We start from the raw sequence: 21,372 nt of genomic DNA, 5'->3' as shown, positions 1-21,372 counted from the left end.
TCGCTACAGCGTCCTTGGGGTGGCGCTCGAAGGCACGGTAAAGAGGCAACCGGGAAGCCACAGGGCCGCACAAACAGGCAAAAAGCTGCACTCCGCCACACGCCTCACCCGCGGCCCATGCACTCACTGGATTGTGAGGCTGGTGACGTGGCATCCAGGTCCGCCGAAAAGTGGGCCACGAGTGGCTCATTGCCAACAGCACCGTTGCTCTCTGTGGCTTTCCCCCCGTCTTGGGGCTCGCAGATCTCAGGGTTTTCCGTGGCACAGGTGCTACCTACCACAAATCCCCATCTGTTTCCATGTACTCGGTACTTGCGGCGATGGAGCTAGGATCGTCTCGCTGACTCCGAGGAACAAATCAACATCTGGGCCTCGGGCGCTGAGCATTCCCAACGTACGACCAAGTTCACCATATCGGACTGCCTGGTCTAGGAGCGAGTCGCTCGTCTAGGTCTGCAGAAGCAGCAGTGAGCCCGAGCAACAATGTCATCATCGAGAATCTTTTTCGCTTTTCCAACACACACACACACTGGACCCAGCCCGCAACCCCCTGTCCCTTCTCCAATCGTAACCGCCAGAGATCCCGCAACCAGGGTATCAGTCCAGGTGAACTGGGGTTGTGGCACTTCCATTGGCCCGGTCGATGAGACCGCAGGGATGCACAATCTGTCTAGTTGGGTCTAGTGAAGTAACGTGATGAGCCCGAGGTGCGAGCTGCCACAAACCTTCACACTCTTCCACACCCATCACAGCAGCTGTTGGAAGGAGTGAGGGTCAGCGTTTCCCTCTAGGTACTCTATTTTTTATCATACGAATCTGATATCGTCCTTCCTACGCGTCCGCAAAGACAAGGCGCAAGGACACACTCTCCGCCCACACCCTCATCCGCAAAGGGCGTATATTTAGCGACACGGGATTGGCGCGCTGGATGGAAGCCATAACCGCAACTAATGACCCAAGAGTACACTTCGGGCAGGAATCCTTCTTTTCCTGCCACAACGTTTCAAGGCTCCTCGCGGGAGGCTGAGACATGGGAGCCAGCAACCAGCTGGCCCCTGAGCTTCATGCGTTGGCAACATGACTACTTGATCAGCTCTGTCTCTTTGACGTTTTACACCTCGATGGAATGCCCACTCTTTCTGAATTGTCCCGTTGCACGTAGGCTCGTCTACAATGGTGGACGACGGATCGCCACTACCACAGCTTGACCGAGAAACCAACGCCAACGAACCGCTCAGTTGGCAACTGGTCTACGGGGGGGCATGCCTCGGAGGGCTTGGCTGAAGTGCAAACGACGGCTCCAAGTGGAACCTCGATCCTTCATGGTCGGGGCGAATAACCCTTCAGATCTTTGCTCGTTGGTCCAGGACTATTCGACCTAGTCAGCTGATAAAGGCAAACCGGGCTGAAAGAGGCATGCTTTGTTTGCCCTGCAGCTCTACGGCGTGACTTACGAAGGAAGGCTTGACGAACCTGGCCATGTTGGTCTCCTGTTCCGGACTTCGACCTCGATTCCTTCCTGAATTCGAGGCCGGCTGCCTTGGGAGTGACCCGCATCTTGCCTTCCGTTTGGCTCTCCGAAAGAGCCTACAGTCTCGAGGGAAGTGACAGTGGCAGCCCCCTTGGCGTTGGCCGACCATAGTTGAGAGCCCGTCGTTATCTAGCGGCGGGCCGTGAGCGCCGTCTCCTATCTAGCTGGCTAGTTCGTCCATCCAGTAGAGAGCTGCTTCTCCATGCCGCAGTGCGGTTTGGGGCTGGCGGGCGAAGTGGTTTGGGTGTTGTGGAGTGTCTGAGACGACCTGTCTTTAGATTAGACCAGTAACTCATGAGGGGGTTCTGATGTAAACTTCTTTGGGTAAACGGGTTGTGGGTACAGTACGCCTGAATTGTCACATGAGTTTAGCAAGCCGGTATTGCTGTGGTCTACTCGACGAGCGCTTTGCTCGCCTGCATCCGACCAAGAACAGCAGGAGTTGGTTGGCCTGCCGGCCTTTGCAGTCCTTCGCTGGCATGGCAAGACGACTCCCTTCCCGGTCTCGTGTGTTCGAGCAAGACAGCGGGGATGGTTGAGCACAAGACGGCATCCCCGCGGCGACGTCATGGCCTTTCCCTTGTCAGCGGCATCAAACCAGCGACGCGGAAGTCAAAACAATGGCCAGCCCAAGCATTTGCCAGAGCCCGTTCCTCGCCTGCTTTTGACGGTTTCGTGCAGCTCGTCGGCTGTTCTTCTGGAGGGGTCTTTGGATCGAGGTGAGGCTGCTTGCGATAGTGACTCGCCCACAACCGCGCTCCGGTCCCTCCGTTTATCATGGCAGACACACGATATACCCGTTCTCATAGGATCTTCAACATTGGACGAAGTATCCTCTGCTTCCCGCTCAAGTGAATGCAGTGGTAACCGTTGCTTCACAACCGAAGCTTGGGTGCTCCTCCTCAGCGCGATGTTGGGGGCCGATGGGACGGTACTGGCGAACACCGTCAGGCAGTCTAACTCGGCCACAGGTCTTGTTCGCGTCCTTTAGCTATTCATGTATGGTTAGGCGGGAGAAGACGCCGAAAAGTGATTCGATGTAGCTTCCGACATATTGCTGGTTAACACACTTGACCGGCCCCTTCTCCCAGGCTCAAAGCACCGTCTCGCACGTCCAGGAACACAACAAGTATGCAAAAGAGCTCTGGTAAGCTTATGTGGGCGTTGATAAGTATACACCATACGCATTTTATATATGAAAACCCGACCACCGGTTCCAGAAGCCTCGCTTGCGAGCCAGCCGTTGCTTGAGACCGCCGCCACCTGCACCCAGGCCTTAGGTATTCCGTCAATAGAAACATTGATCCATGGCAGACCCTAAGACAGACCGGAATTTCAATGACTTATGACAAACTTTCAACGGAGCACCCCCTCCGATATCACCGAAAGCCCGAGTCTTTTAAGACCCAGCGGCGTCGACGCAAGCAGATGCATTCCTGGCATAAGACCTCCAAGGGGGCAATTCTCGGCCGATGGAGTCGTTTTACTTGCAGCAGGCCGCCGCCACATTCATAGAATGCCCGCCGCCGTTGAGCTGGGTAGCTCGCTGACGGGAGCGTGTTGTTTGCGCGCATGACGCCGAGGTGTCGTCGAGATACGATAGATACGTCGAGTCGGAAGCCCGAGATCCCCGTTCGTCCCTGGGCAGCCCACCGAAGGAGGTGCTGTTACAAAAAGGGAGAACTGGCTTGTTTGGGGCCATTGACGGGATGCGATACGGCATAGAGAGAAGGGCATCGAATCGGAGGAGGGCACTGCGCGCGGGTTTTCCCTCGGGCCACGGCGACGTTCTGTGTACAAGGTGGGCAAAACGTCATGTACAAGTCGTCGAGATTCACGCTTGGCGCAGCGTGGAACTTTGATGCCGCGACGGGCCCCGATATCCTGACCCGTCATCACACATGGTAAGACTCTCGACCCGGGCCGGGCCGGGCCGGGTTCGAGGTGCTGGCGCTGCAGTCTCCGACCAAGGCGGCCTTCGTCCAGTCCACGATGCTCACTAGCTGTCTGGTAAGCATGCGAGGGGGGGGGGGCTTCATTACACGAGGAAAGATGGGTGTTGGCGGTCGAAGAACCGTTGGGTCCCAGAGATTGTGCGGCATGCACGGGTAAAGAGGGCTTTCAGGACTTGTCCTTAATCAAGCCTGCACTCAAGAGACTGCCGGAAGGAACTCCTACTGGTTCTTTTTCGTCCCCTTACTACTCCTTGGTGTCTCGGTAGTGATGCCGGAGACAAGAGGAGGATTGGTCTTCTGGATGGATGCCAACGCTACCGGACGCTTTCGTCTTCTTTCTGTTTGTCTATGGGTTTGGGGCGAGGGGGGGTTTCTCTTATTCTTTCAGCCGGTTCGTCATTTTAACCACTCTCACACGTGGGCTTTCTAGTCTGTCGTCTGCCGTCGCTAGGAAAAAGACCCCCTATTGACGGCCATGCTGCTGCTGACTGAGCGAGCCATGGCATCAAGATGTTTAACAACAAAGGACCATCCGTCTTCAAACCTGGTATTCGACAGAAAGCTGAATGAAACGTACACTTGGGAAACTCAGCAAACAGCGACAAAGCCTTTCCTTCTGTTGTGAATTACACACAGCTTCTTTTCGCATCAGGGGATGCCGAGCCTCCCCCCCCCCCCAAAAGGCGTCTGAGTAGAAATTGTTATGGCACTTCTGGACTAATCAAGTTTTAGTTATCATTATTTCACGTCATGTGTGTATTGGCAAATGTCAATCAATTCACGGCAACGGGTTCCCATCCTGTCTATATCTTCAGGGGGGCAGACTCGAAAGCCAAGCTCTCAGCTTACGTGTCGCAATGTCATCACTACGCAGAAGAGCTGGAACCAATCCAGACCCCATCTTCCAATCGATTGATTCCCTGGAAGCGTGGGAGACCGCCGTATCAGTAAAATGGGGGGGAGGGCAAAACGTAAAGTCAATTGACCAGCACACAGGGGCAGGGGAGAAGAAAAAAAGAAGAAGAAAGGAAAAGAAGATGAAAGATGGCTTGTCTCTTGGAGAGGAGTGCAAAAGGGAATGCCCCCTCACGGGATTGAACCGTGGACCTTCGCATGACGAACCGAGTACGAGTGCGACGCTCTACCACTGAGCCAAAGGGGCTGCCAAATGGGCTTGTTGGTATTCAGCGTGACAAAGTTTGCTCAAGTAGCCATAGTGCTCAACAGTGCTTGGAGTCACCTCAAAGCAGGGGTGCCCCCATTTTTAAGGACTTCAATAATTAACAGTTTAATGTGCGCTAGTAGGCTTAAGTTCTACTTGCTATTAATTTCTTAGGGCCTAGTGTTTAAGTCCCACTCAAGGAGGTGTATATACCACTAATAGATACAGTATCAAGCGAAGCGCTCAATCTTCATTTGCCAGGAGATGAGGTTTGCTGCCCTGGTTCGCCCGAGTGGGGTTACTGCCGAAAACTCGGCATAAGACCCCACCCTACAACTCGGACCACCCCTAATGTCGGACCATGCCAATACACACCAAATTCACAGATTTACTACACTAAATCTACAGATTTAGCTATTTTTTAAAAATTAGAGAAAAGTCTAAAGAACATAAGATTTTTAGTGTACTTTCTCTTATACTTAATATATAATATAAAAAATCTATATATATTATATACTTAAATATACCTATTTTACCTTATCTACTCTTATAGATAAGGGCCTATATAGATATAGTACTTCATAGCCTATAGAGAATTATACTAGATATATTTTATAATATATTATGCTTATCAAAAGCTATCTACAAAGTTTCATGTGCTTTAAGCCTATCTCTGATTTTTAAGAAATAGTTAACTTAATGCACTTATCCCTTATCACTCTGCTATTTAGGGGTGGTCCGACATTAGGGGTGGTCCGAGTTGTAGGGTAGGGTCTTAGCAAGCGTAGCTGCGCCAAGTTAGCCATGACAGAGGCCGAGCTTGACGAAAGAGGACTAACATGCACTTGAATATGCCAAGGTTGCAGAACCGCATATCTCCTAGGGATTCGTTCCTCAGTGCCACGGACATAGCTAAGGCTTTGACGACACATTTCAGATCGACCCATACATCATCATTCATGCAAGAGAACACAAGCACCTGTCTTATAACGTTCCAATTCTGTGCGTCTACCTCATCTGTCTCATGATCCATGACGGGCTAGCTAGAATACACCCATACATCTGATATGGGAAGGGAATTATGAATAACAAGCAATTAAAACCGAAAACCGTCCAACTCCGATGAACTTTTTCTCTGGTATCCCGTTTTTCATCCCAAAGATCATTTAGTCAACCTCCTCCATGGCGCTATCGCCGGTCTCGACGGCAGACGTGTCGGCGGTGGGCGCGCTCTCAGTCTTCTCCTCCTCCTCGTCAATGTTCAGGCCGAGCTGGACAAGCTTGTGGATGCGCTCGGCGAAGCTGGCGGGCTCATCAATAGTGAAGCCCGAGACGAGCAGGGAGGTCTCGAACAGCAGCTGGACGATGGACTTGACGGTGCGGTCGTTCTCGCCGTCGGTCTCGACCTTCTTCTTGAGCTCCTTGATGATGGTGCTCTTGGGGGAGATCTCAAACGTCTTCTTGGAAGACATGTACGAGGACATGGAGGTGTCACGGAGGGCCTGGGCCTTCATGATACGCTCCATGTTGGCAGACCAACCGAACTGACCAGTGCGGATGGCGCAGGGGGCGCCGGTGAGCTTGTGGGAGACGACGACCTTCTCGACCTTGTCGCCGAGGACGTTCTTCAGGCTCTTGGCCAGACCCTCGTACTCGGCCTCCTCCTTCTCGCGCTGGGCCTTCTCCTCCTCGGTCTCCTCGAGCTCGAAGTCCTTGGTGATGTCGACAAGCTTCTTGCCCTCGAACTCCTTGAGCTGAGTCATGGCGTACTCGTCAATGGGGTCGACGAGGAAGAGAACCTCAAAGTTCTTCTCCTTGAGGGAGTCAAGGAAGGGGGACTTGGTGACGGCCTTGATGGACTCGCCGGTGATGTAGTAGATGTTCTTCTGGACCTCGGGCATGCGAGTGACGTAGTCGGTGAGGGAGGTGAGCTCGTCGCCAGACTTGGTGGACTGGAAGCGGAGGAGCTTGGCGAGGAGGTTGCGGTTCTGGGAGTCCTCGTGGATTCCGAGCTTGAGGTTCTTGGAGAAGGCAGAGTAGAACTTGTCGAACTGCTCCTTGTCCTCGGCGATCTCCTGGAAGAGCTCGAGAGCCTTCTTGACAATGTTCTTCTTGATGACCTTCATGATCTTGTTCTGCTGGAGGGTCTCACGAGACAGGTTGAGGGGAAGGTCCTCAGAGTCGACAACACCCTTGACGAAGCCGAGCCACTCGGGGATGAGGTCGGTGGCGTCGTCGGTGATGAAGACGCGGCGGACGTAGAGCTTGATGTTGTTCTTGGTCTTCTTGGTCTCGAACAGGTCGAAGGGAGCGCGCTTGGGGACGAAGAGGATGGCGCGGAACTCGAGCTGACCCTCGACGGAGAAGTGCTTGACGGCGAGGTGGTCCTCCCAGTCGTTGGAGAGGGACTTGTAAAAGGAGGCGTACTCCTCCTGGCTGATGTCCTGGGGGTTGCGAGTCCAGATGGGCTTCTGCTTGTTGAGCTCCTCCTCCTCGATGGAGGTCTCCTTGACCTTCTTGGTCTTGGGCTTCTTCTCCTTGTTCTCCTCCTCGTCGTCGACCTCCTCGATCTTGGGCTTCTTGTCATCATCCTCGGCGGCCTCGGTGGTCTCAGCCTCCTCATCGGGGACCTCCTTCTCGGTCTCCTTGGTGACGTGGAGGTAGATGGGGTAGGAGATGAACTCGGAGTGCTTCTTGATGACCTCCTTGATCTTGGACTCGTTGAGGTAGTCGGTCTGCTCATCCTTCAGGTGAAGGATGATCTTGGTGCCGCGGCCAAGGGGCTCACCCTCGGTGTCGGGGGTGATGGAGAAGGTGCCACCGGCAGAGGACTCCCAGATGTACTGCTCGTCGTCGTTGTGCTTGGAGACGACGGTGACCTTGTCGGCAACAAGGTAGGCAGAGTAGAAACCAACACCGAACTGGCCGATCATGGAGATGTCGGCACCGGCGGTGAGGGCCTCCATGAACTGCTTGGTGCCGGAACGGGCAATGGTACCGAGGTTGTTGACAAGGTCCTGTGAAAGTGGGTTAGCCAACTTGTTCGGATCGGGGTCTGGACCACTAAGAGCGCAAGCAGCAAGGGCGACTTACAGCCTTGGTGAAACCGATACCGGTATCACGGATGGTGAGGGTCTTGTTCTCCTTGTCAGGGATGATGTCGATTCTCAGGTCCTTGCCCGAGTCGAGCTTGCTGGGGTCGGAGAGGGACTCATAGCGGATCTTGTCCAAGGCATCGGAGGCGTTGGAGACAAGTTCACGCAGGAAGATCTCCTTGTTTGAGTAGACAGTGTTGATGATGAGAGACAGGAGCTGAGAGATCTCAGCCTGAAACTCGAAGGTCTCGGGGTTAGACATTGTGACGGTGGATATGGGTATCTATGGCGTAACGGTCGTAATTCTGGCAAGAGTTGTTAGCTGTGCTGTGGTTTTGGGGCTTAGACGTGTGTGGTTGCCGCTGAAGGTGACTCTCTTGGGAAGGAGGGGCAGGATGCAGGGACATGGGCGGGAGGGAAGCGAGCCTTGTCACCCATCCGAGAAGTGCAAACGGTAGGAATATCCGTCTTTTTCTCGGGAATTTGGTGCAAAAGCAGTAAATACCAAGACTCCCCTCCCCCGCGGATGAGGCTGACGCTGATTTTTTGCAGCAGAAAGCCAAGAGCGAATTGAGAGGGGAACGAGGTGTAGTGTTGGTTGGAGACGCAACACAGCACGCACAGCACCGCGGGGAGCAGCAGGCGGGGCAGGGGGGGTGATGGATGGCGGCGGGACGAGATTTGCTTACCTTCTCAACAAAATGTGGCAGTTCTTTCGCTGCTATGATTGTTGGATGAGTAGGAGAGAAGAGCGGAATTGAAGAGAAAAGGGGAGGAGAGAGTTTGTGATGTGAGGAAGGAAAAGAAGGTCAGAGAGTCGAGGCGACGGTGGAAGAGGAGGAGGCTAAAAAAGAAAAAGCGTCTCGCAGAGAGAGGGACCAAAGCAGCGACGCTCACCCCAGCTCAGAAATTCTATACGATTCCATCACCTCCAGGCCTTCCAGACCCTTCTCTGATTCGCTTGCCCTGCCACCGCAGCAACCGTGCGGTGTACTCTGATTGGCCGTTTGGCGGGGCAGCTACAGTAGGTACCTTGTGGGGACTCTGGAACAGACGGGGCAGCGGGGGTGTCTTTTTTCTATGGTGCCTTCCACCTTTCAACATATGGAAAAGAAGAGAATGGGAAGGCACATCTGCCATACCACCGGTAAGCAAGCCAGAGACAGCACAGCGCCTCCCCCCATCTGCCTTCCTGACTTCCTAGGAGCTCCTCTCCTGCCTCCTGCCTGTTCGTGTCCTTGCTTTGCCTCCTTGCCTCCCCTCCCGGTGGAGGAGATGGGCAATGCAATCAATCGATTGTTCTATTTCCCTTTTTTGTTATTCTTCCATTTTTAGAATCCATTTTCCTGGACGACATTCGCAACTGGGTGCCTACCCCTCCTTCCTCCTTTCTTTCTGCAAATACCTTCACTCGTTTCCACTTCTTCTACCATCTGCTAGACTCTTCTCTCCCTCCTCCATTGTCCCGGTGGGGGGGGGGCTGTTTACGAGCACCATATCAAGTAGAACATACTATGTAATACGTGGTGTACATATACACGAGGTACCTACTATCGGAATCTGCCTAGGGATGATGGGGCAGAATAAGGCGGCACCGTGGCTGCATGGCATGCATACAGAGGTAGGTAGTAGACGAGGCTATGCACTCCTTCACCCAATCCGCATCCTGGTGCCTGGTTTGTTTTGGCGCCTGTTCAGAGAGCTGAAGGACCCTGACCCTGACTGAGGTTGGTTTCTCCCTCCACACCCACCGACGACGAGTCGGCATGGGGAAGACTGAATGAATCTAATCTGCCCCGATGCGGGACATGGTTGCTCTGCCCGTTGGCCAACGCATCGCATCTCCCCATGTTGTGAACCGCCCGCCCATCTGGCAGCGTCCGGGGTGCTGTTGCACGGCCCATATCTTTTTGCAACTTCCCATCTCAATCGAACTCCTAAAGTGAAGCTGGTCTCTCGGGAACAACACGTACGAAGAAGCATGTACGTAGTATGCGTAGTTCAAGTCAAATGAGCTGAGGGGTATCCCGCATGTCTGATGAGTGGGAATAATGTCGCAATCATCCTTCGGCGGACACTTCCAGGCTCCAGCCTGCCTGCGGCGGGTTCGTGGGATCCGCATAGGTACCTACCATCGATGCTTCTAGAACCTACTATATCAAAACCTAGAGGATCCCTTGCCTTGGGGAACTGAACGACACACCACCCAAACGACTAGACGGGCCAGCAAATATGACCAAAAATACTCTTGCTACTCAAATTCCCTACAGAAAACGGCTTGGTAATGTCTCCTACACAAACACACAACCTACCCCCCCTCGGCAATCACAGCTTTCCGAACGCAATCGACAACCGCCTCCACCCCGGTCACCTCCGGGCAGTGGCCGATCGGATACCGCACCCCGTCCACCGCCTGCCCCGCCTCCGCCCCCACAACCCCGGCGAACCTCTCCTGCATCACCGCCGGCACAGTCCAGTTCGCCGCCGCCAACATGTAAGTCTCTCGCGGTCGCTGGGCTCTTCTCTGGCTGTGGTGACAAACTATGTATCTGTGTTTGTGACTGGTAGTGTGATGATGGTTTTATTTTCTTCTTCTTTATTCTGCTTGCCGTCTTGGTATCCGTCGTTGATGGGCTTGGTCTGGTCAACGTCCTCGCAGTAACCACACAAAACCTCGTGGGCAATTGACACTCCCATTCAAGCGCTCATCCCCGGTCTGGTGTAACTCCTTCAACACCAAGAGGCCTCTGCCCCTAGATTCATCGCGACGGCGGGTCCGCCACCTTATGCGACGATCCAAGTTCGTTCCCCTCTTGCCCTTCTCTTGGCGCCCCAAAGTGCTTCCTTTGATGATGAACTACACCCCTCCATCCGGCGTGCTGGCCGCGCTCTGATTAGTGGCAACCGGGACACCCTCACTGGCCCGCCGTGTTAGCACGGTCTACGGCGACCAGCCGAGCTAGTCACAAGCTCAACTTAGCCTTATGGACCTCCAAACCCCTCCCATGCCATCACACCACACCACGCACAACGCTCCGCGCCAATTCCGCACACCTGCCCCTCGTAATTGGCCCCTAGAGATTGGCGGCTCAATTTTTTTCCCCGCTGGCCGAGAGTAAGCTGCATCAAGGAACAGACGTTGGGGGGAGCAGTGTATTTTGATATCGCGAGGCCGCCCTCAGAGCCCCGAACCACGTTGCTGTTGGTGATCGCGAGCGGGTATCGCGATATCAGGCTCGCGGCCTGGATCGATGGCATATCTGCTTCGCCGGTTCGAGCTCGGCAGCCTCGCGTTCCCAACCGGGTGTCTCGTGTTGGATCGTAAACAAGGTAAGGCGGACGTCATTGCAACCCTTGAGATTCGTCCGTAGACCGTCAGCAAAGCTCATGAACCCCCAATGACACAAAAGGACACCGACTGGTTTTTGGATTGGGCGTGGCATTCCCTCAATATAGTATACATCTCAATCATCTTTTATACACGGTATGGTACACGATGCCACTCAACTTGCCGTCTTTCTCGCTTGATAAGTTCCAACAAAGCACCTCCCTCCCTCCCTCCAACTCTCACTCCTCTCCCTTGACCAAGACGTCTCCCAAGACCCGATACCGCCGGTCCGCGTAGACGAGACCGAACCCCTCCCCCTCACCCCTCAGCACCCCTTCGACCTCTCCCACGACGACGACGTGGTCCCTCACCCTCACCATCCCCTCCCCGAGTGCCCTACACCGCAACACGTACAGGACCCCCTTGCCCTCCAGCACAGGCGCCGCCCCGTCCTCCTCACAGACCCCGACGCCGTCCGGCAGCTCGCGGAAGAGCCCCTCGCCGGCGGCGCCGTTGCCCCGCGTGAACCACTCGGCGACGCGCGCGCCCTCGGCGCCCTCGGCCAGCACGTGAATGTTGAACAGCCCGCCACCGCCGCCGTCGTCGTCCTGGATCGCCTGCAGCGTCCGGCTGGGCGTCCGCACGTTGAACGTCACCAACGGCACAGGCTCCATGCTCAGCGACACGAAGCTCGACATGGTCATCCCCCGCGGCCGGCCCCTCCGGTCCGTCGCCGTGCAGACCACCACCGAGTGCGCCAGCCGCCGCATCACCCCGCGGAGCTGCTCCGGGAGCTCGTCTCCTGCGTCGTGCGTCGACGCCGGCGGCCGCGGGGGCTCGGCGCGCCATGCTGGCGACGACGGCCGTGGGGTCGGTAGGGTCGCGTGTATCGCTCGGCGGGACTCGGCGGTCGAGGGGAGGGCATGGCCGACGACGGGCCATTGAGGACTGTTGAGGGCCTGTATGTGTGCTGCGAATGTGTCAGTCACCGTCGCCAGAAGCTGACAGAGAGAGTAAGGGGGAGGGGATGGAGGAGTAGCTTACCGCCTCCGGCCAGGATCCTCCGCGCGGCCTCTCCTCCGATGCTCGCCCGGCCGGGGCAGCGCACCGCCGTCGCAAGCACACGAGCTCCGCTCATTGCATGCGCCGTACCATTTCCTGCCTCTACGGCCCAGGGAAAAAGAAGAAGTTGAAGGAAATGCCCCGGTAGAGCAAAGGGGGGAGGGAATGCGCTTCTTAGTGAACGCGGCCGGGGAAGAGTCGAAGCTATTTTCTTTGTGTAGGTAGTCTCGGGGTGTGCGACTATTTGTTTTCTCAGCCGCGTAGTGAATGGGAAGGAAAACCAATGATCCAGGAAACCTCACTCAAACCCACCCTTGCAATAGCTTGAGCTCCGGTGATGTAAAAGAAAAGCCCCCCCCCAGTGGAAGAGTGGAAGAAAATCCCTTATCGATAAGAAATAACCGCCTCGCTGAGCCTGACCAGACCCCCCGGACCGTGCACGGAACTCCCCGGCCCCGACGAGCCGAAATTTTGGTCTCGCTCGTGCAAGGAGTTCGAGATAGACAACGACCCAGACGTGTGTAAGAGCGTGTGTGCTCATCGCGAAAAGCTTCAATTCTCCCCTTCCCACGCCGAAACTTCTCGCCCTACTCACTTTCCGCCGCGCGCCCTCCGTCGCTCAATTCGCGCGTCCAAAAACCACAAACAGCGGTCCCTCCCCCCCTTGGGAAGAGCCATCGTACAAAAAAAATAAAAATGGGCAAGCTCCCAACCCACCTCCCGCGGCCGACGAGCCTCCTCTGCCACCGGCCCAGAACGTCCATCTCGATCGCCTCCTCTTCCTCCTCGTCTCCCCTACCCTACAACGCCTCGACGCCCGTCCAGAGGACGACCCTCATCCAGACCCGCGCCGCCACCTTCGTCCCGCGCCCGCGCCGCCCCTACACCTTCACCCAGCTCATCCAGCTCTCCGACGGGAGCACCTACACCGTCCGCTCCACCTCCCCGGCTGCCCTCGTCCGCTCCGCAAAGGACACGCGCAACCACGCGCTGTGGCAGCCCTCCGAAAAGTCGCTCCAGAACGTCGAGCTTGACGAGGCCGGCAAGCTCGCCGCCTTCCGTGAGCGCTTCGGCCGCGGCTTCGACCTCGCCGCGGGGCCCGCCGCCGAGCAGGAGACTGCCGCGGCTGCAGATGACGCCGTCCCTGCCACCGCCGCCGAGGCCAAGGACGACGTCTTCGACATGGGCGACTTGATCAGCGGGTACGCGGCGTTGGAGCCCCAGAAGGTGCTCAGTGATTCCAAGAAGGGGAGCAGGAAGAAGAAGAATTAAACAAGGAACCGCGACAGACAACAACATCAAAACACACACACACACACACACACACACAGAGCAAGAAGCGGAGGACAGAAGGCTTGTACGATGGGATAGATGCAATCGGACTCTTGTTTTCTTCATAGCGCCCGCCGGCTTCCTTGTCAGAGAGAGAAGAGAAGCAAGTGTGGTTGGGAGGCAGGCGGATTACGGGAGAATTATCCCCCAAGGGGGGTTTTCCTCTACTGTCATATATGTACAACAACAATAACAACCAAAGAGAAAAGGCTTTGTCAAAGATGCGCTTGTTCCAACTCCATTCAATGGTCCCAGCTACCGGCCGACGGGTCAAAGAAGAAGCCGCTGCTGTGACGCGTGGGGATGATGTAGTGAAGCATTGGGCGCCGGATCTCGGGCTTCTAGTCAGAGTCGTCGTTGATTGTGGCACGAGCGCGGTCAATGGCCGTGTCGCCGGGCGGCTTTGAGGATTGGATGACGGGTGGCCGGTAAAAGACGGTCTCGTCGTCCTCGGCGTCCAGCTGCATCAGGAACGTCTCCCACTTCTCAATCAACTGTCACCGTGTTAGTTCCCTGACTCGACTTGACTGTCGCAGCATGGGAGTTTACGTACCTCTTTTTGTGCCTCGACCGCGCTCTCCAGGAAAGTCTCGACTCCACTCTTGAAGTCCTCAACCTTTTCCCGCTCGAAGCGGTCCAGCTCCGCCCTCATCAGGCGGCCCATGTCCTCGAACAGAAGCCTGGCCTGGTGCACCTTGCGCTCCGCGTCACCGACCTCGGCACTAACCTGGTTCAGCCTGTCCTGCTGACTCTTTCCTTGCCGCAGGAGCTTGTCCTGAGTGCTCTTCTTCTTCTGAAGCTCCGACTCGGCAGAGTGCCAAGAATGGAACGCCTTTTGTCTTTGACTGAAGGCTTGCTTGACCGAGCCAATAAGACGGATGTACTCCTCGATAATGATGCCAAAGGTCAGGACGTCCTGCTGGGCCTGGCGGTCGTAGACATCGCGGATGGTGAGCTGCAGCTCCGAGAGCGCATCGAGAGGTCCTGACAGAGAAGGCGAGAGCTCGACCGTAGACAGGGCGTGGAGGGACGCCGAAAAGTCGCCGGCAGCCTCGGCCATCATCTTACGCTGGCCGACCATGGTCTCCATAGCCTTGAGCAGAGCCTTGAGCTGGTTCTCGAGCGCATCGAGGTAGACCTTGCGGTCATGGAACCACTGCGATCTGTTAGACCTAACCACCACCTGTGCTAGACACAAATACTCACATCATCCTGCTCGACAAACTTGTTGCTGCTGCCAACATTGATACCCAGACTGCCGAGAACACCCTTGCTCTCGCCCGGGATGGGTTCCCTCCGCTCCTTATGCTTGACGTCGACGTTGAAGGACTCGCTCTCGAGGAAGAGCTTCAAGTCCGCGTCGTGCTGCAGGGTGGGGTGGGCGGCCGTCTTGTTCAACATCTTCTCCAGCGCGGCCCGGCGCCCTTCGACAAAGTTACTCTCGAAACGGCCGACGGCCTGCTTCTCCGGCGGAGGGGGGACGACGACACCCGGGTTATTTCCGTGCAGCGTGTTGTACAGCCAGAGGAAGTCGCGGTATCTGCGCTTCACCTCGAACTCGGGCTGCTTGTAGGCCTTGGAGGACGTCTGTCGCGGGGGCATCGTTAGCAACGCCGAACTCACCCCGCCTCAACAGTCTGAACACAACACGGAGAGCATACCTTGGTCCGCACGGAGTAGACGATGTGCGAGCTGGTCAGGTCGCCGACCTTGTGCGGGTCTCCCACGGAGATGTGGAAGCTTGGCTTGCTGGCCTGCTCGACGCTGACGCTGGGCTGGGTATGGGTCCGCACGGGGCTGGGATGCGCAGCCTGGACGGGCGGCGGTTGCCTCGGGCCCGAGGGACGGTCGTTCTCGTCGTCGTCGATGTTGTGCGGGTCGGCCGGGCCGGAGCGGCGTCCCTGCTGGGGCGGCATCGTGGTGCGGATCACCATCTGCTCCTTCTGCGGCGGAACGGGCGGAGCATCGTGGCCAGCGTCGGCGCCGTTGTCGGCAGCGGCGGGAGCGCCGAGAGGACCCAGGGGGCCGAGGGGGTCGTCGACGGCTTCGAGGCGGGTGGGCTGAGCGGAAACGACTCTGCGGACAGGCCCTGAGCGTGACGGGCGGGGAGCGGAGGGCGTGGTGCCGCTGGTTGTGTCTGACTTGGCCGAGGTCTGCGACGTCGACTGCTGCTCATCATTCTGGGAGAGTGGTTGCGATGAGGGCTTGGACGTAGGTTGCGATTGCGAATCGCCCCATGGCGATTCCTCGAGGGGATCCATGTTGTGGCGAATTGATGCGCAATTACCGAGCTACTCGTGGGAACAGATTTGGAGGAGCTAGAGGCGGAGCTGCGGAACACCACGAATGCAGCGAAATGGCCAGCTGAGATGTGGTTTCGTGGTGGAGGTTATGCAGCAACAGCAGTAGCAGCACGGCCGGTTCTGGTCCTGGTGTCTGACGGTCTCAATGAGAAGGTACGAAGGTACCTTGTGATTCGCTATTACTGCCTTGTGGAAGCTTCAGCCCCGGCCCCAAATGGTTGGGTACCCCTCAAGCCCCCTCACCCCTGTAGGCTGTAGCCCAAGTACCCGACGTCACTGTTCTTCAGCTTCCTCCCGACTTCAGCGAGTGTCGTGTTGTATTAATGACCGAGCTTCACTTTGATCCTGCATCATTCTTGCTTTTTTTCCACACCAGCTAACTGACAGACACACCATTTTAATACGCTGTGACAATTTGCACTTTTGGTATTCAAGGAAGAATAGCCCGAGGTATCTACTACACTGATTGATTTACATAGGCCGACAACACAACGGTTGTTGCTGCTTGGCCTGATTACCCTACAAAATGTTATGTTTCGTCGATTGCCGCGACCTCCCCCCCCCAACGCCAAACTTTGGATGAAAGCAATCTACTTCTCCCTCCACCAATGTCGTTTCTGTCTTGCCGATATATCCAGGGTGCCCTTGACTAGCGGTCGGGATCGTAGCAGCCACCAGCCACAATCAGGTTCATACGCGTGAACTGCACCTTCATGACGGGGGTCTTCTTGGTCGGGAACGCGCTGATCTGGTCGGGCGTAATCATCACCTCCTTGCCCTTCTTCTTACTACCGCTGGGTGCGTTGGAGCCGCTGCCAGTAGCTCCCTGGCCGCTCGCGCTCGGTCGGTCCGTCTGCCCCGTGGCCGCGACGATGGTGTCGCCTCCTTCCTGTGTGGGTGCCGTGCCCTGTTGTTGCTGCACGACCTTGTGGCCTTCGGCGGGAAGATCGACGTCCCAGACACGGACGGTGCCGTCTTGACCACCAGAAACCAGGACGTTGGACTCGACGCTGAAGCTCAGAGACCAGATACCGCCCTTGCCGTGGCCGCGTGAGCGCTTGATGCGTGCGCCCTTCTGGATGTCCCAGAAGAAGATGTTGCCGCTGTTATCGGCGGTGGCCAGGATCTTGCCGTTGGGCGCACACTCAATGGCTGAGATGTAGTCGGTATGACCTGTGAAGACTCGCACGCACTGGCCCGTGATGACAGACCACATGCGGATCGACTTGTCTGTCTCGTCCGAGGCCGAGAAGACGTAGGTTCCGTTCGGGTGCCATGCGACTGCCGAAATACTCGAGTCGTGTCCGACTAGGATGCGCTGCGCAGACGCGTGGTCTTGCATCCAGACGCGAGCCGTCTTGTCCCAGCCGCCGGTCAGAAAGTAGTGACCGTGAGGCCCCCACTCGGCTCTCATGACGGGTCCGTCGTGGCCCTTGTAGACGCAAACGCACGCCCAAATGTCCAAGGACCAGATGCGAACAGTGCCGTCGGCGGAGCAAGACAACAGGAGCTTGGAGCTGGTTTCGATGGGGCTCTCGCCCTTGCCCTCCTCGCCAAACGGCGCACGATCGAGCTTAGCAATCGAGTCGGAGAAGGAGACCGAAAAGACCTGGGCCGAGTGGCCGATCAACTTGCGGTTGTTGAACTTGAAGTCCTTCTCGTCGGGTCGCTTCGACTTCAGGGGCTTGCCCTCGAGGTGCCAGACGCGGATGTATGAGTCCGTGGTGCCAATGGCCACCATCTCGTGGTCTTTGGAGAAGTCCATGCATGACACGCTGCTTTTGTTTAGCCGGGGTCAGTACGGGAGCCGGTCAATCTGTACTCACCTTCCAAGGGTGTTGTGGAATGTGAACATGCACGCGCTGACGGCGACGCCGACGCCGCCGGTGCGCCCCTCGATCTTGAAACGGTCGCGGTTTTCTCTCACCTTCTGCATCTCCATGACTACGTCTCGGGCACGGGACGGCGGGAGAGGGAGGTCGGATCTGTTTGGGCCGTCGGCGCTCTCCTCGCGCTTGATCTTGCGATCGAATTCGTCGACCAGGGTGGGTCGGCCTTCAGGCGGCGGGTTCAGCGCGTCTTCATCCTGGAGCTCGGCTCTGACATCGTCGCGGAGATCCTCTTCCATGGGCAGGGGGCCTAGCTTGAGAGGCACCGTCTTGTCCAGCAGGTCTCTGTTGGAGATGCCGGTAAAGACTCCAGGGATGCCCTCTTGCAGGTCGACCTCGTCGATGTCGAGGTTCTGGCTACGGCGGTAGATGGCCTCGAAGCTGAAAGGCTCAATTGGCCCGCGGGCGGTAGAGTCCAAGTGGCAGAAGGTCGAAAGGATGTAGAGAATGACGGAACCACCGTTGTCCCGCTCGCGCTCGAGGAAGTGAAAGAGATTACCAGTGATGTGCTGATTGAGAGGGATGCGATATTTGTTCTCTCTGTAGAGCTTGGTTGTGGGATTCTCCTTGGCGTGCAAGGCAAGAGTAATCGTGGAGAATGTCTTCAGATCATCCGAGTGGACATTCTCAAAGTACGGCTTGAGCTTGTTGAGCAGGCTCTTGGCCTCTTCAGAATAGTTCTGCGTAACCAGCTCCAGCCAAGAGTAGACAAAAACGGGCCAGAGGAGCTTGTTCAACTCGAACTGAGAGAGAGGTTAGCGAAGCCGTAGCAGAGAGGGGACGACAAGTGGAGATTACCTTGTAGATGTCGAGATTGTTCTCAACCCACTCGCGCAGCAAGTTGAAAGCCTTGAGATACTTGCGCGGGCCAAGGTCGTCCACCTTGTTGTGGATGGGCCGACCATCCGGGCCCAAGTGTGACGACTCTTGCCGGAAGATGGTCTCGGTACGCGTGTAGCCGCGCTTCAACAAATAGTCCGTAACCTTAGAAGAGTCAGCCATTTTGCGCAGCAAAACAATCGGAAATCAACATATTTGTTTCCACCATTGCCGTGCTCTCTCAGCGCGAGTCGAGGATTCAACGTTGTCATCGTCCTTGATGGCGGGCGTCTCGCAAAAGGAAAGAGCTGTTGGCGAAGGGTAAAGGGTGAAGTTGGAGCGGCAGTAGATAATGGGAACTCGGCTGCTTCAATCGTTTCGGAAGGCGCTAAACGGAGATTCTCCCTTCCTGCACAATATGAAGCTTCCTTTTGCGGGAGCAGCAGCCCATCGCCACCCATCACCAAGAGATCCGACAGGCATACTCTCAACCCAGATACACCAACATCTCCACCACGAGCCATCACCGGAAACGACTGCCACACGACCGTCATATACATACAGCAAAAAGAAAGGAAGAAAGCACAAAAGAGGCACCTACAATTTGGTTAAGATTCTGGTTCGACATGGGCGCGGTAGCCGGCGCCGGCGCCGTCGCCGTCGTGGGAGGCGGGATGGGCGTCTGGGTAACAGGAGGAGGGGCAGGAGCGGCACCACCAGCGCCGGGCGTCGTCGTCGCAGGCTGCTGCTGCTGCTGCTGCTGCTGCTGTGAAAAGGAGCCCGACGCGCCCGCGCCTGCGCTGGCGCCAGGGGCGCCTGGGGTGGTGCTGCTCGCACCAGGCTGGCCTGGGTTTCCCGACATCGCTGTTCCCTCCCTACACGGTCCCTTTTTCGAGCTGTGTTATACAAGTAGGGGGCCGGATTCGTTCCCGGATTTTTGAATTCGACTATACTGTTTGCGCCCCTTTATGACTGACGGTCCATAATCGTGAAAGCCGTCGGATGAGAGACAAGGTGAGAGCCGCCGCCGTCCTCGAGTCGTCGAGGTCTAAACAAAAAAAAAAGTTTCGAGGGCCCAGCCAAGTCGCGTCGTCTTGAGTGAAACTGGCGAGAAATGAGTCTCCTCGAGTGAAAGACGCGAGCCGAGTTTGAAATGGAGATGAAAATCGATGGAAAGTCGTTGATGTGTCGCGTCCGGAACCCGATGAAATGAGGCTTGATGGTCCGTCCCCCTGCAAGGCTGCAAAGGCGGCCGAAAAGCGCGGGCGGAAAATATCCAGAGGAGACACACACTAATCCCACAACGGACTAGCTCTTGTGCTTTCCGCCTCGGTGATTGGGAGAAAGCTTCAACCCGTCGACAATTTGGGATCCACATCCCCCCCCCCCCTCCAAAAGACGCGGTACCTCACATCGTGTACCTTTTCGGGCTCACCTGGCCCAAGCTCACTCACTCACTCTCATCACTCAGAACCTCACTCATCGAAAGCATCATCCGGCTGGGGGGGCTTCCTTCATCGTGCGAGAACAAAATCGTCTCCTCAGCAGCCTGCGTGCGCTTCTTCTCGCTCTCAATCGGGACACAAAGTTTTGTTTTACGAAAAATACAAACCCCGGCCATGATGGCCGACTCAACAATGACGGGCTCCGCCGCCGCCGCAGACGAGCCCTTCACCCTCGAGGAGCGCATCAAGCAGCTCTGCGACATCGACGCCAACACAGTCCAGCTCATGCGCCACACCTCGTCCGCCATGTCCGCCCTCGGCGCCCAGCAGGGCCCGGACGTGACCCCGGAGCAGCAGAAGCAAACATTCCAGTCCTCCATGGACGCCCTCCTCTCCACCCTGCACGCCGTCGACGTCCACATGAAGCGCCAGATCATGGGTCTCGAAGAGGCCGGCATCATCAAGCTCCGGAGCGGCGGCGGCGGTGGCGGTCCTGGAGACGGCGGGCCCGGCGCCGGCGGCGACAAGACCGCGGGGGGCCGCCAGGTCGTCATGAACGAGGACGCAAAGATCGTCGCCAGGGCCTCCCTCGAGCCCAACGGCGTCGGCACCATCGGCAACCTCGACGTCGGCTGGCTCAACAGCCGCAACAACAAGGTCGAGCGCGACATGGAGGCCGAGCTGTGGGCCAAGATGCGGGACTTCCTCGAGAGGTATCACGCGCAGGAGCTGGGAGCCGACGGAGAGGGTGATAGGATGCAGCAGTGAGGCTCGCCATCGTGACACCTAGGCGTACATTGAGAGACGTAAAACAAGAAAGATCTAGCAGCCGGATATACTGGCGGACGCCGTCCTACGACGACAAGACAAAACGACGATGGGCGAAATAGCCCGAGTAAGTGTTTTGAGCAGGTGCTCTTTCTTTTTCTTCTTCTTTCAACCAACTGACTAATCACAGAACAATTCACCCGATAGATAGATAGATACCCACCACCCTTCCCTCTTTCATCATTCTCACACCGAGTCGCGAGGACCAAGAACCAATGGAACCAAAGACTCTACAGGCCAGTTCCTGCTTGTGTATGCGCGGGGATTATTTCCCCATAACGAATGACATTTAATTCATACTGCTTACTTATGCTCTCGAGCCTCGTCCATAGCCTAGCCACCAGTTATTATGTCGTGCCCCATGATGCGCATTCTGATGCTGAACCGAGATGCAGAAAGCATGCCGCTGAACCGAGATGCAGAAAGCATGCCGCCGTACTACCAAGAACGCCGGCCGATGAACAAAAACAATGTCGCAATAAAGTATCAAAGCATCGTACCGAACAAATAAACATTATCTCGACCTCCGCTTCCCGTGTACTTGCGAAAGTCCGACTCTTGTACACCTACTTCGTGGGTCGCGGGTGCCCGGTGAAACCGTGGCGATGGTTCAACGACGCCGA

The 21,372-nt window shown here is 56.5% G+C and overlaps 6 protein-coding genes and 1 non-coding gene across 7 annotated transcripts; 2 read left to right on the top strand and 5 right to left on the bottom strand.

The window, feature by feature from the left end:
• Positions 1-4,565: 4,565 nt before the first annotated feature.
• LY79DRAFT_t98 lies at positions 4,566-4,648 on the bottom strand. Its single transcript has one exon. It is a non-coding gene; the product is annotated as a tRNA-Thr (tRNA).
• Positions 4,649-5,814: 1,166 nt separating this feature from the next.
• Positions 5,815-8,005, bottom strand: LY79DRAFT_668904 (hsp90-like protein; the record flags this gene model as incomplete). Its single annotated transcript, XM_060563580.1, has 2 exons — positions 5,815-7,665; positions 7,742-8,005. The coding sequence occupies 2 exons, from the start codon at positions 8,003-8,005 to the stop codon at positions 5,815-5,817; spliced, it is 2,115 nt and encodes a 704-aa protein (XP_060415221.1).
• Positions 8,006-11,155: 3,150 nt separating this feature from the next.
• On the bottom strand, positions 11,156-12,304 carry LY79DRAFT_165459 (flavin reductase like domain-containing protein). Its single transcript, XM_060551179.1, has 2 exons — positions 12,116-12,304; positions 11,156-12,041 (listed from the first exon to the last, which is right to left on the bottom strand). Exons 1-2 carry the CDS (start codon positions 12,207-12,209, stop codon positions 11,311-11,313), a joined length of 825 nt encoding a protein of 274 aa, XP_060415220.1. The 5' UTR covers positions 12,210-12,304; the 3' UTR covers positions 11,156-11,310.
• A 525-nt stretch (positions 12,305-12,829) lies between these two features.
• LY79DRAFT_513248 (uncharacterized protein) lies at positions 12,830-13,405 on the top strand (the record flags this gene model as incomplete). The annotated part of the gene is made up of 1 exon (XM_060554468.1): positions 12,830-13,405. The coding sequence occupies one exon, from the start codon at positions 12,830-12,832 to the stop codon at positions 13,403-13,405; it is 576 nt and encodes a 191-aa protein (XP_060415219.1).
• Positions 13,406-13,806: 401 nt separating this feature from the next.
• Positions 13,807-15,726, bottom strand: LY79DRAFT_668901 (Vps5 C terminal like-domain-containing protein; the record flags this gene model as incomplete). The annotated part of the gene is made up of 4 exons (XM_060563579.1): positions 13,807-13,959; positions 14,019-14,621; positions 14,672-15,052; positions 15,127-15,726. The coding sequence occupies 4 exons, from the start codon at positions 15,724-15,726 to the stop codon at positions 13,807-13,809; spliced, it is 1,737 nt and encodes a 578-aa protein (XP_060415218.1).
• Positions 15,727-16,171: 445 nt separating this feature from the next.
• LY79DRAFT_550453 (WD domain-containing protein) lies at positions 16,172-19,301 on the bottom strand. The gene is made up of 4 exons (XM_060557571.1): positions 19,078-19,301; positions 18,456-18,641; positions 17,595-18,400; positions 16,172-17,543 (listed from the first exon to the last, which is right to left on the bottom strand). The coding sequence occupies exons 1-4, from the start codon at positions 19,102-19,104 to the stop codon at positions 16,418-16,420; spliced, it is 2,145 nt and encodes a 714-aa protein (XP_060415217.1). The 5' UTR covers positions 19,105-19,301; the 3' UTR covers positions 16,172-16,417.
• Positions 19,302-19,910: 609 nt separating this feature from the next.
• On the top strand, positions 19,911-21,183 carry LY79DRAFT_550452 (mediator complex protein). Its single transcript, XM_060557570.1, has one exon. It carries the CDS (start codon positions 20,096-20,098, stop codon positions 20,687-20,689), a length of 594 nt encoding a protein of 197 aa, XP_060415216.1. The 5' UTR covers positions 19,911-20,095; the 3' UTR covers positions 20,690-21,183.
• The last annotated feature ends 189 nt before the right edge of the window (positions 21,184-21,372 follow it).

This window comes from Colletotrichum navitas (assembly GCF_030913465.1).
Source record: "Colletotrichum navitas strain CBS 125086 chromosome Unknown LY79scaffold_22, whole genome shotgun sequence".
NCBI lineage: Eukaryota > Fungi > Ascomycota > Sordariomycetes > Glomerellales > Glomerellaceae > Colletotrichum > Colletotrichum navitas.
This window is presented reverse-complemented; position numbering and strand designations above follow the sequence as displayed.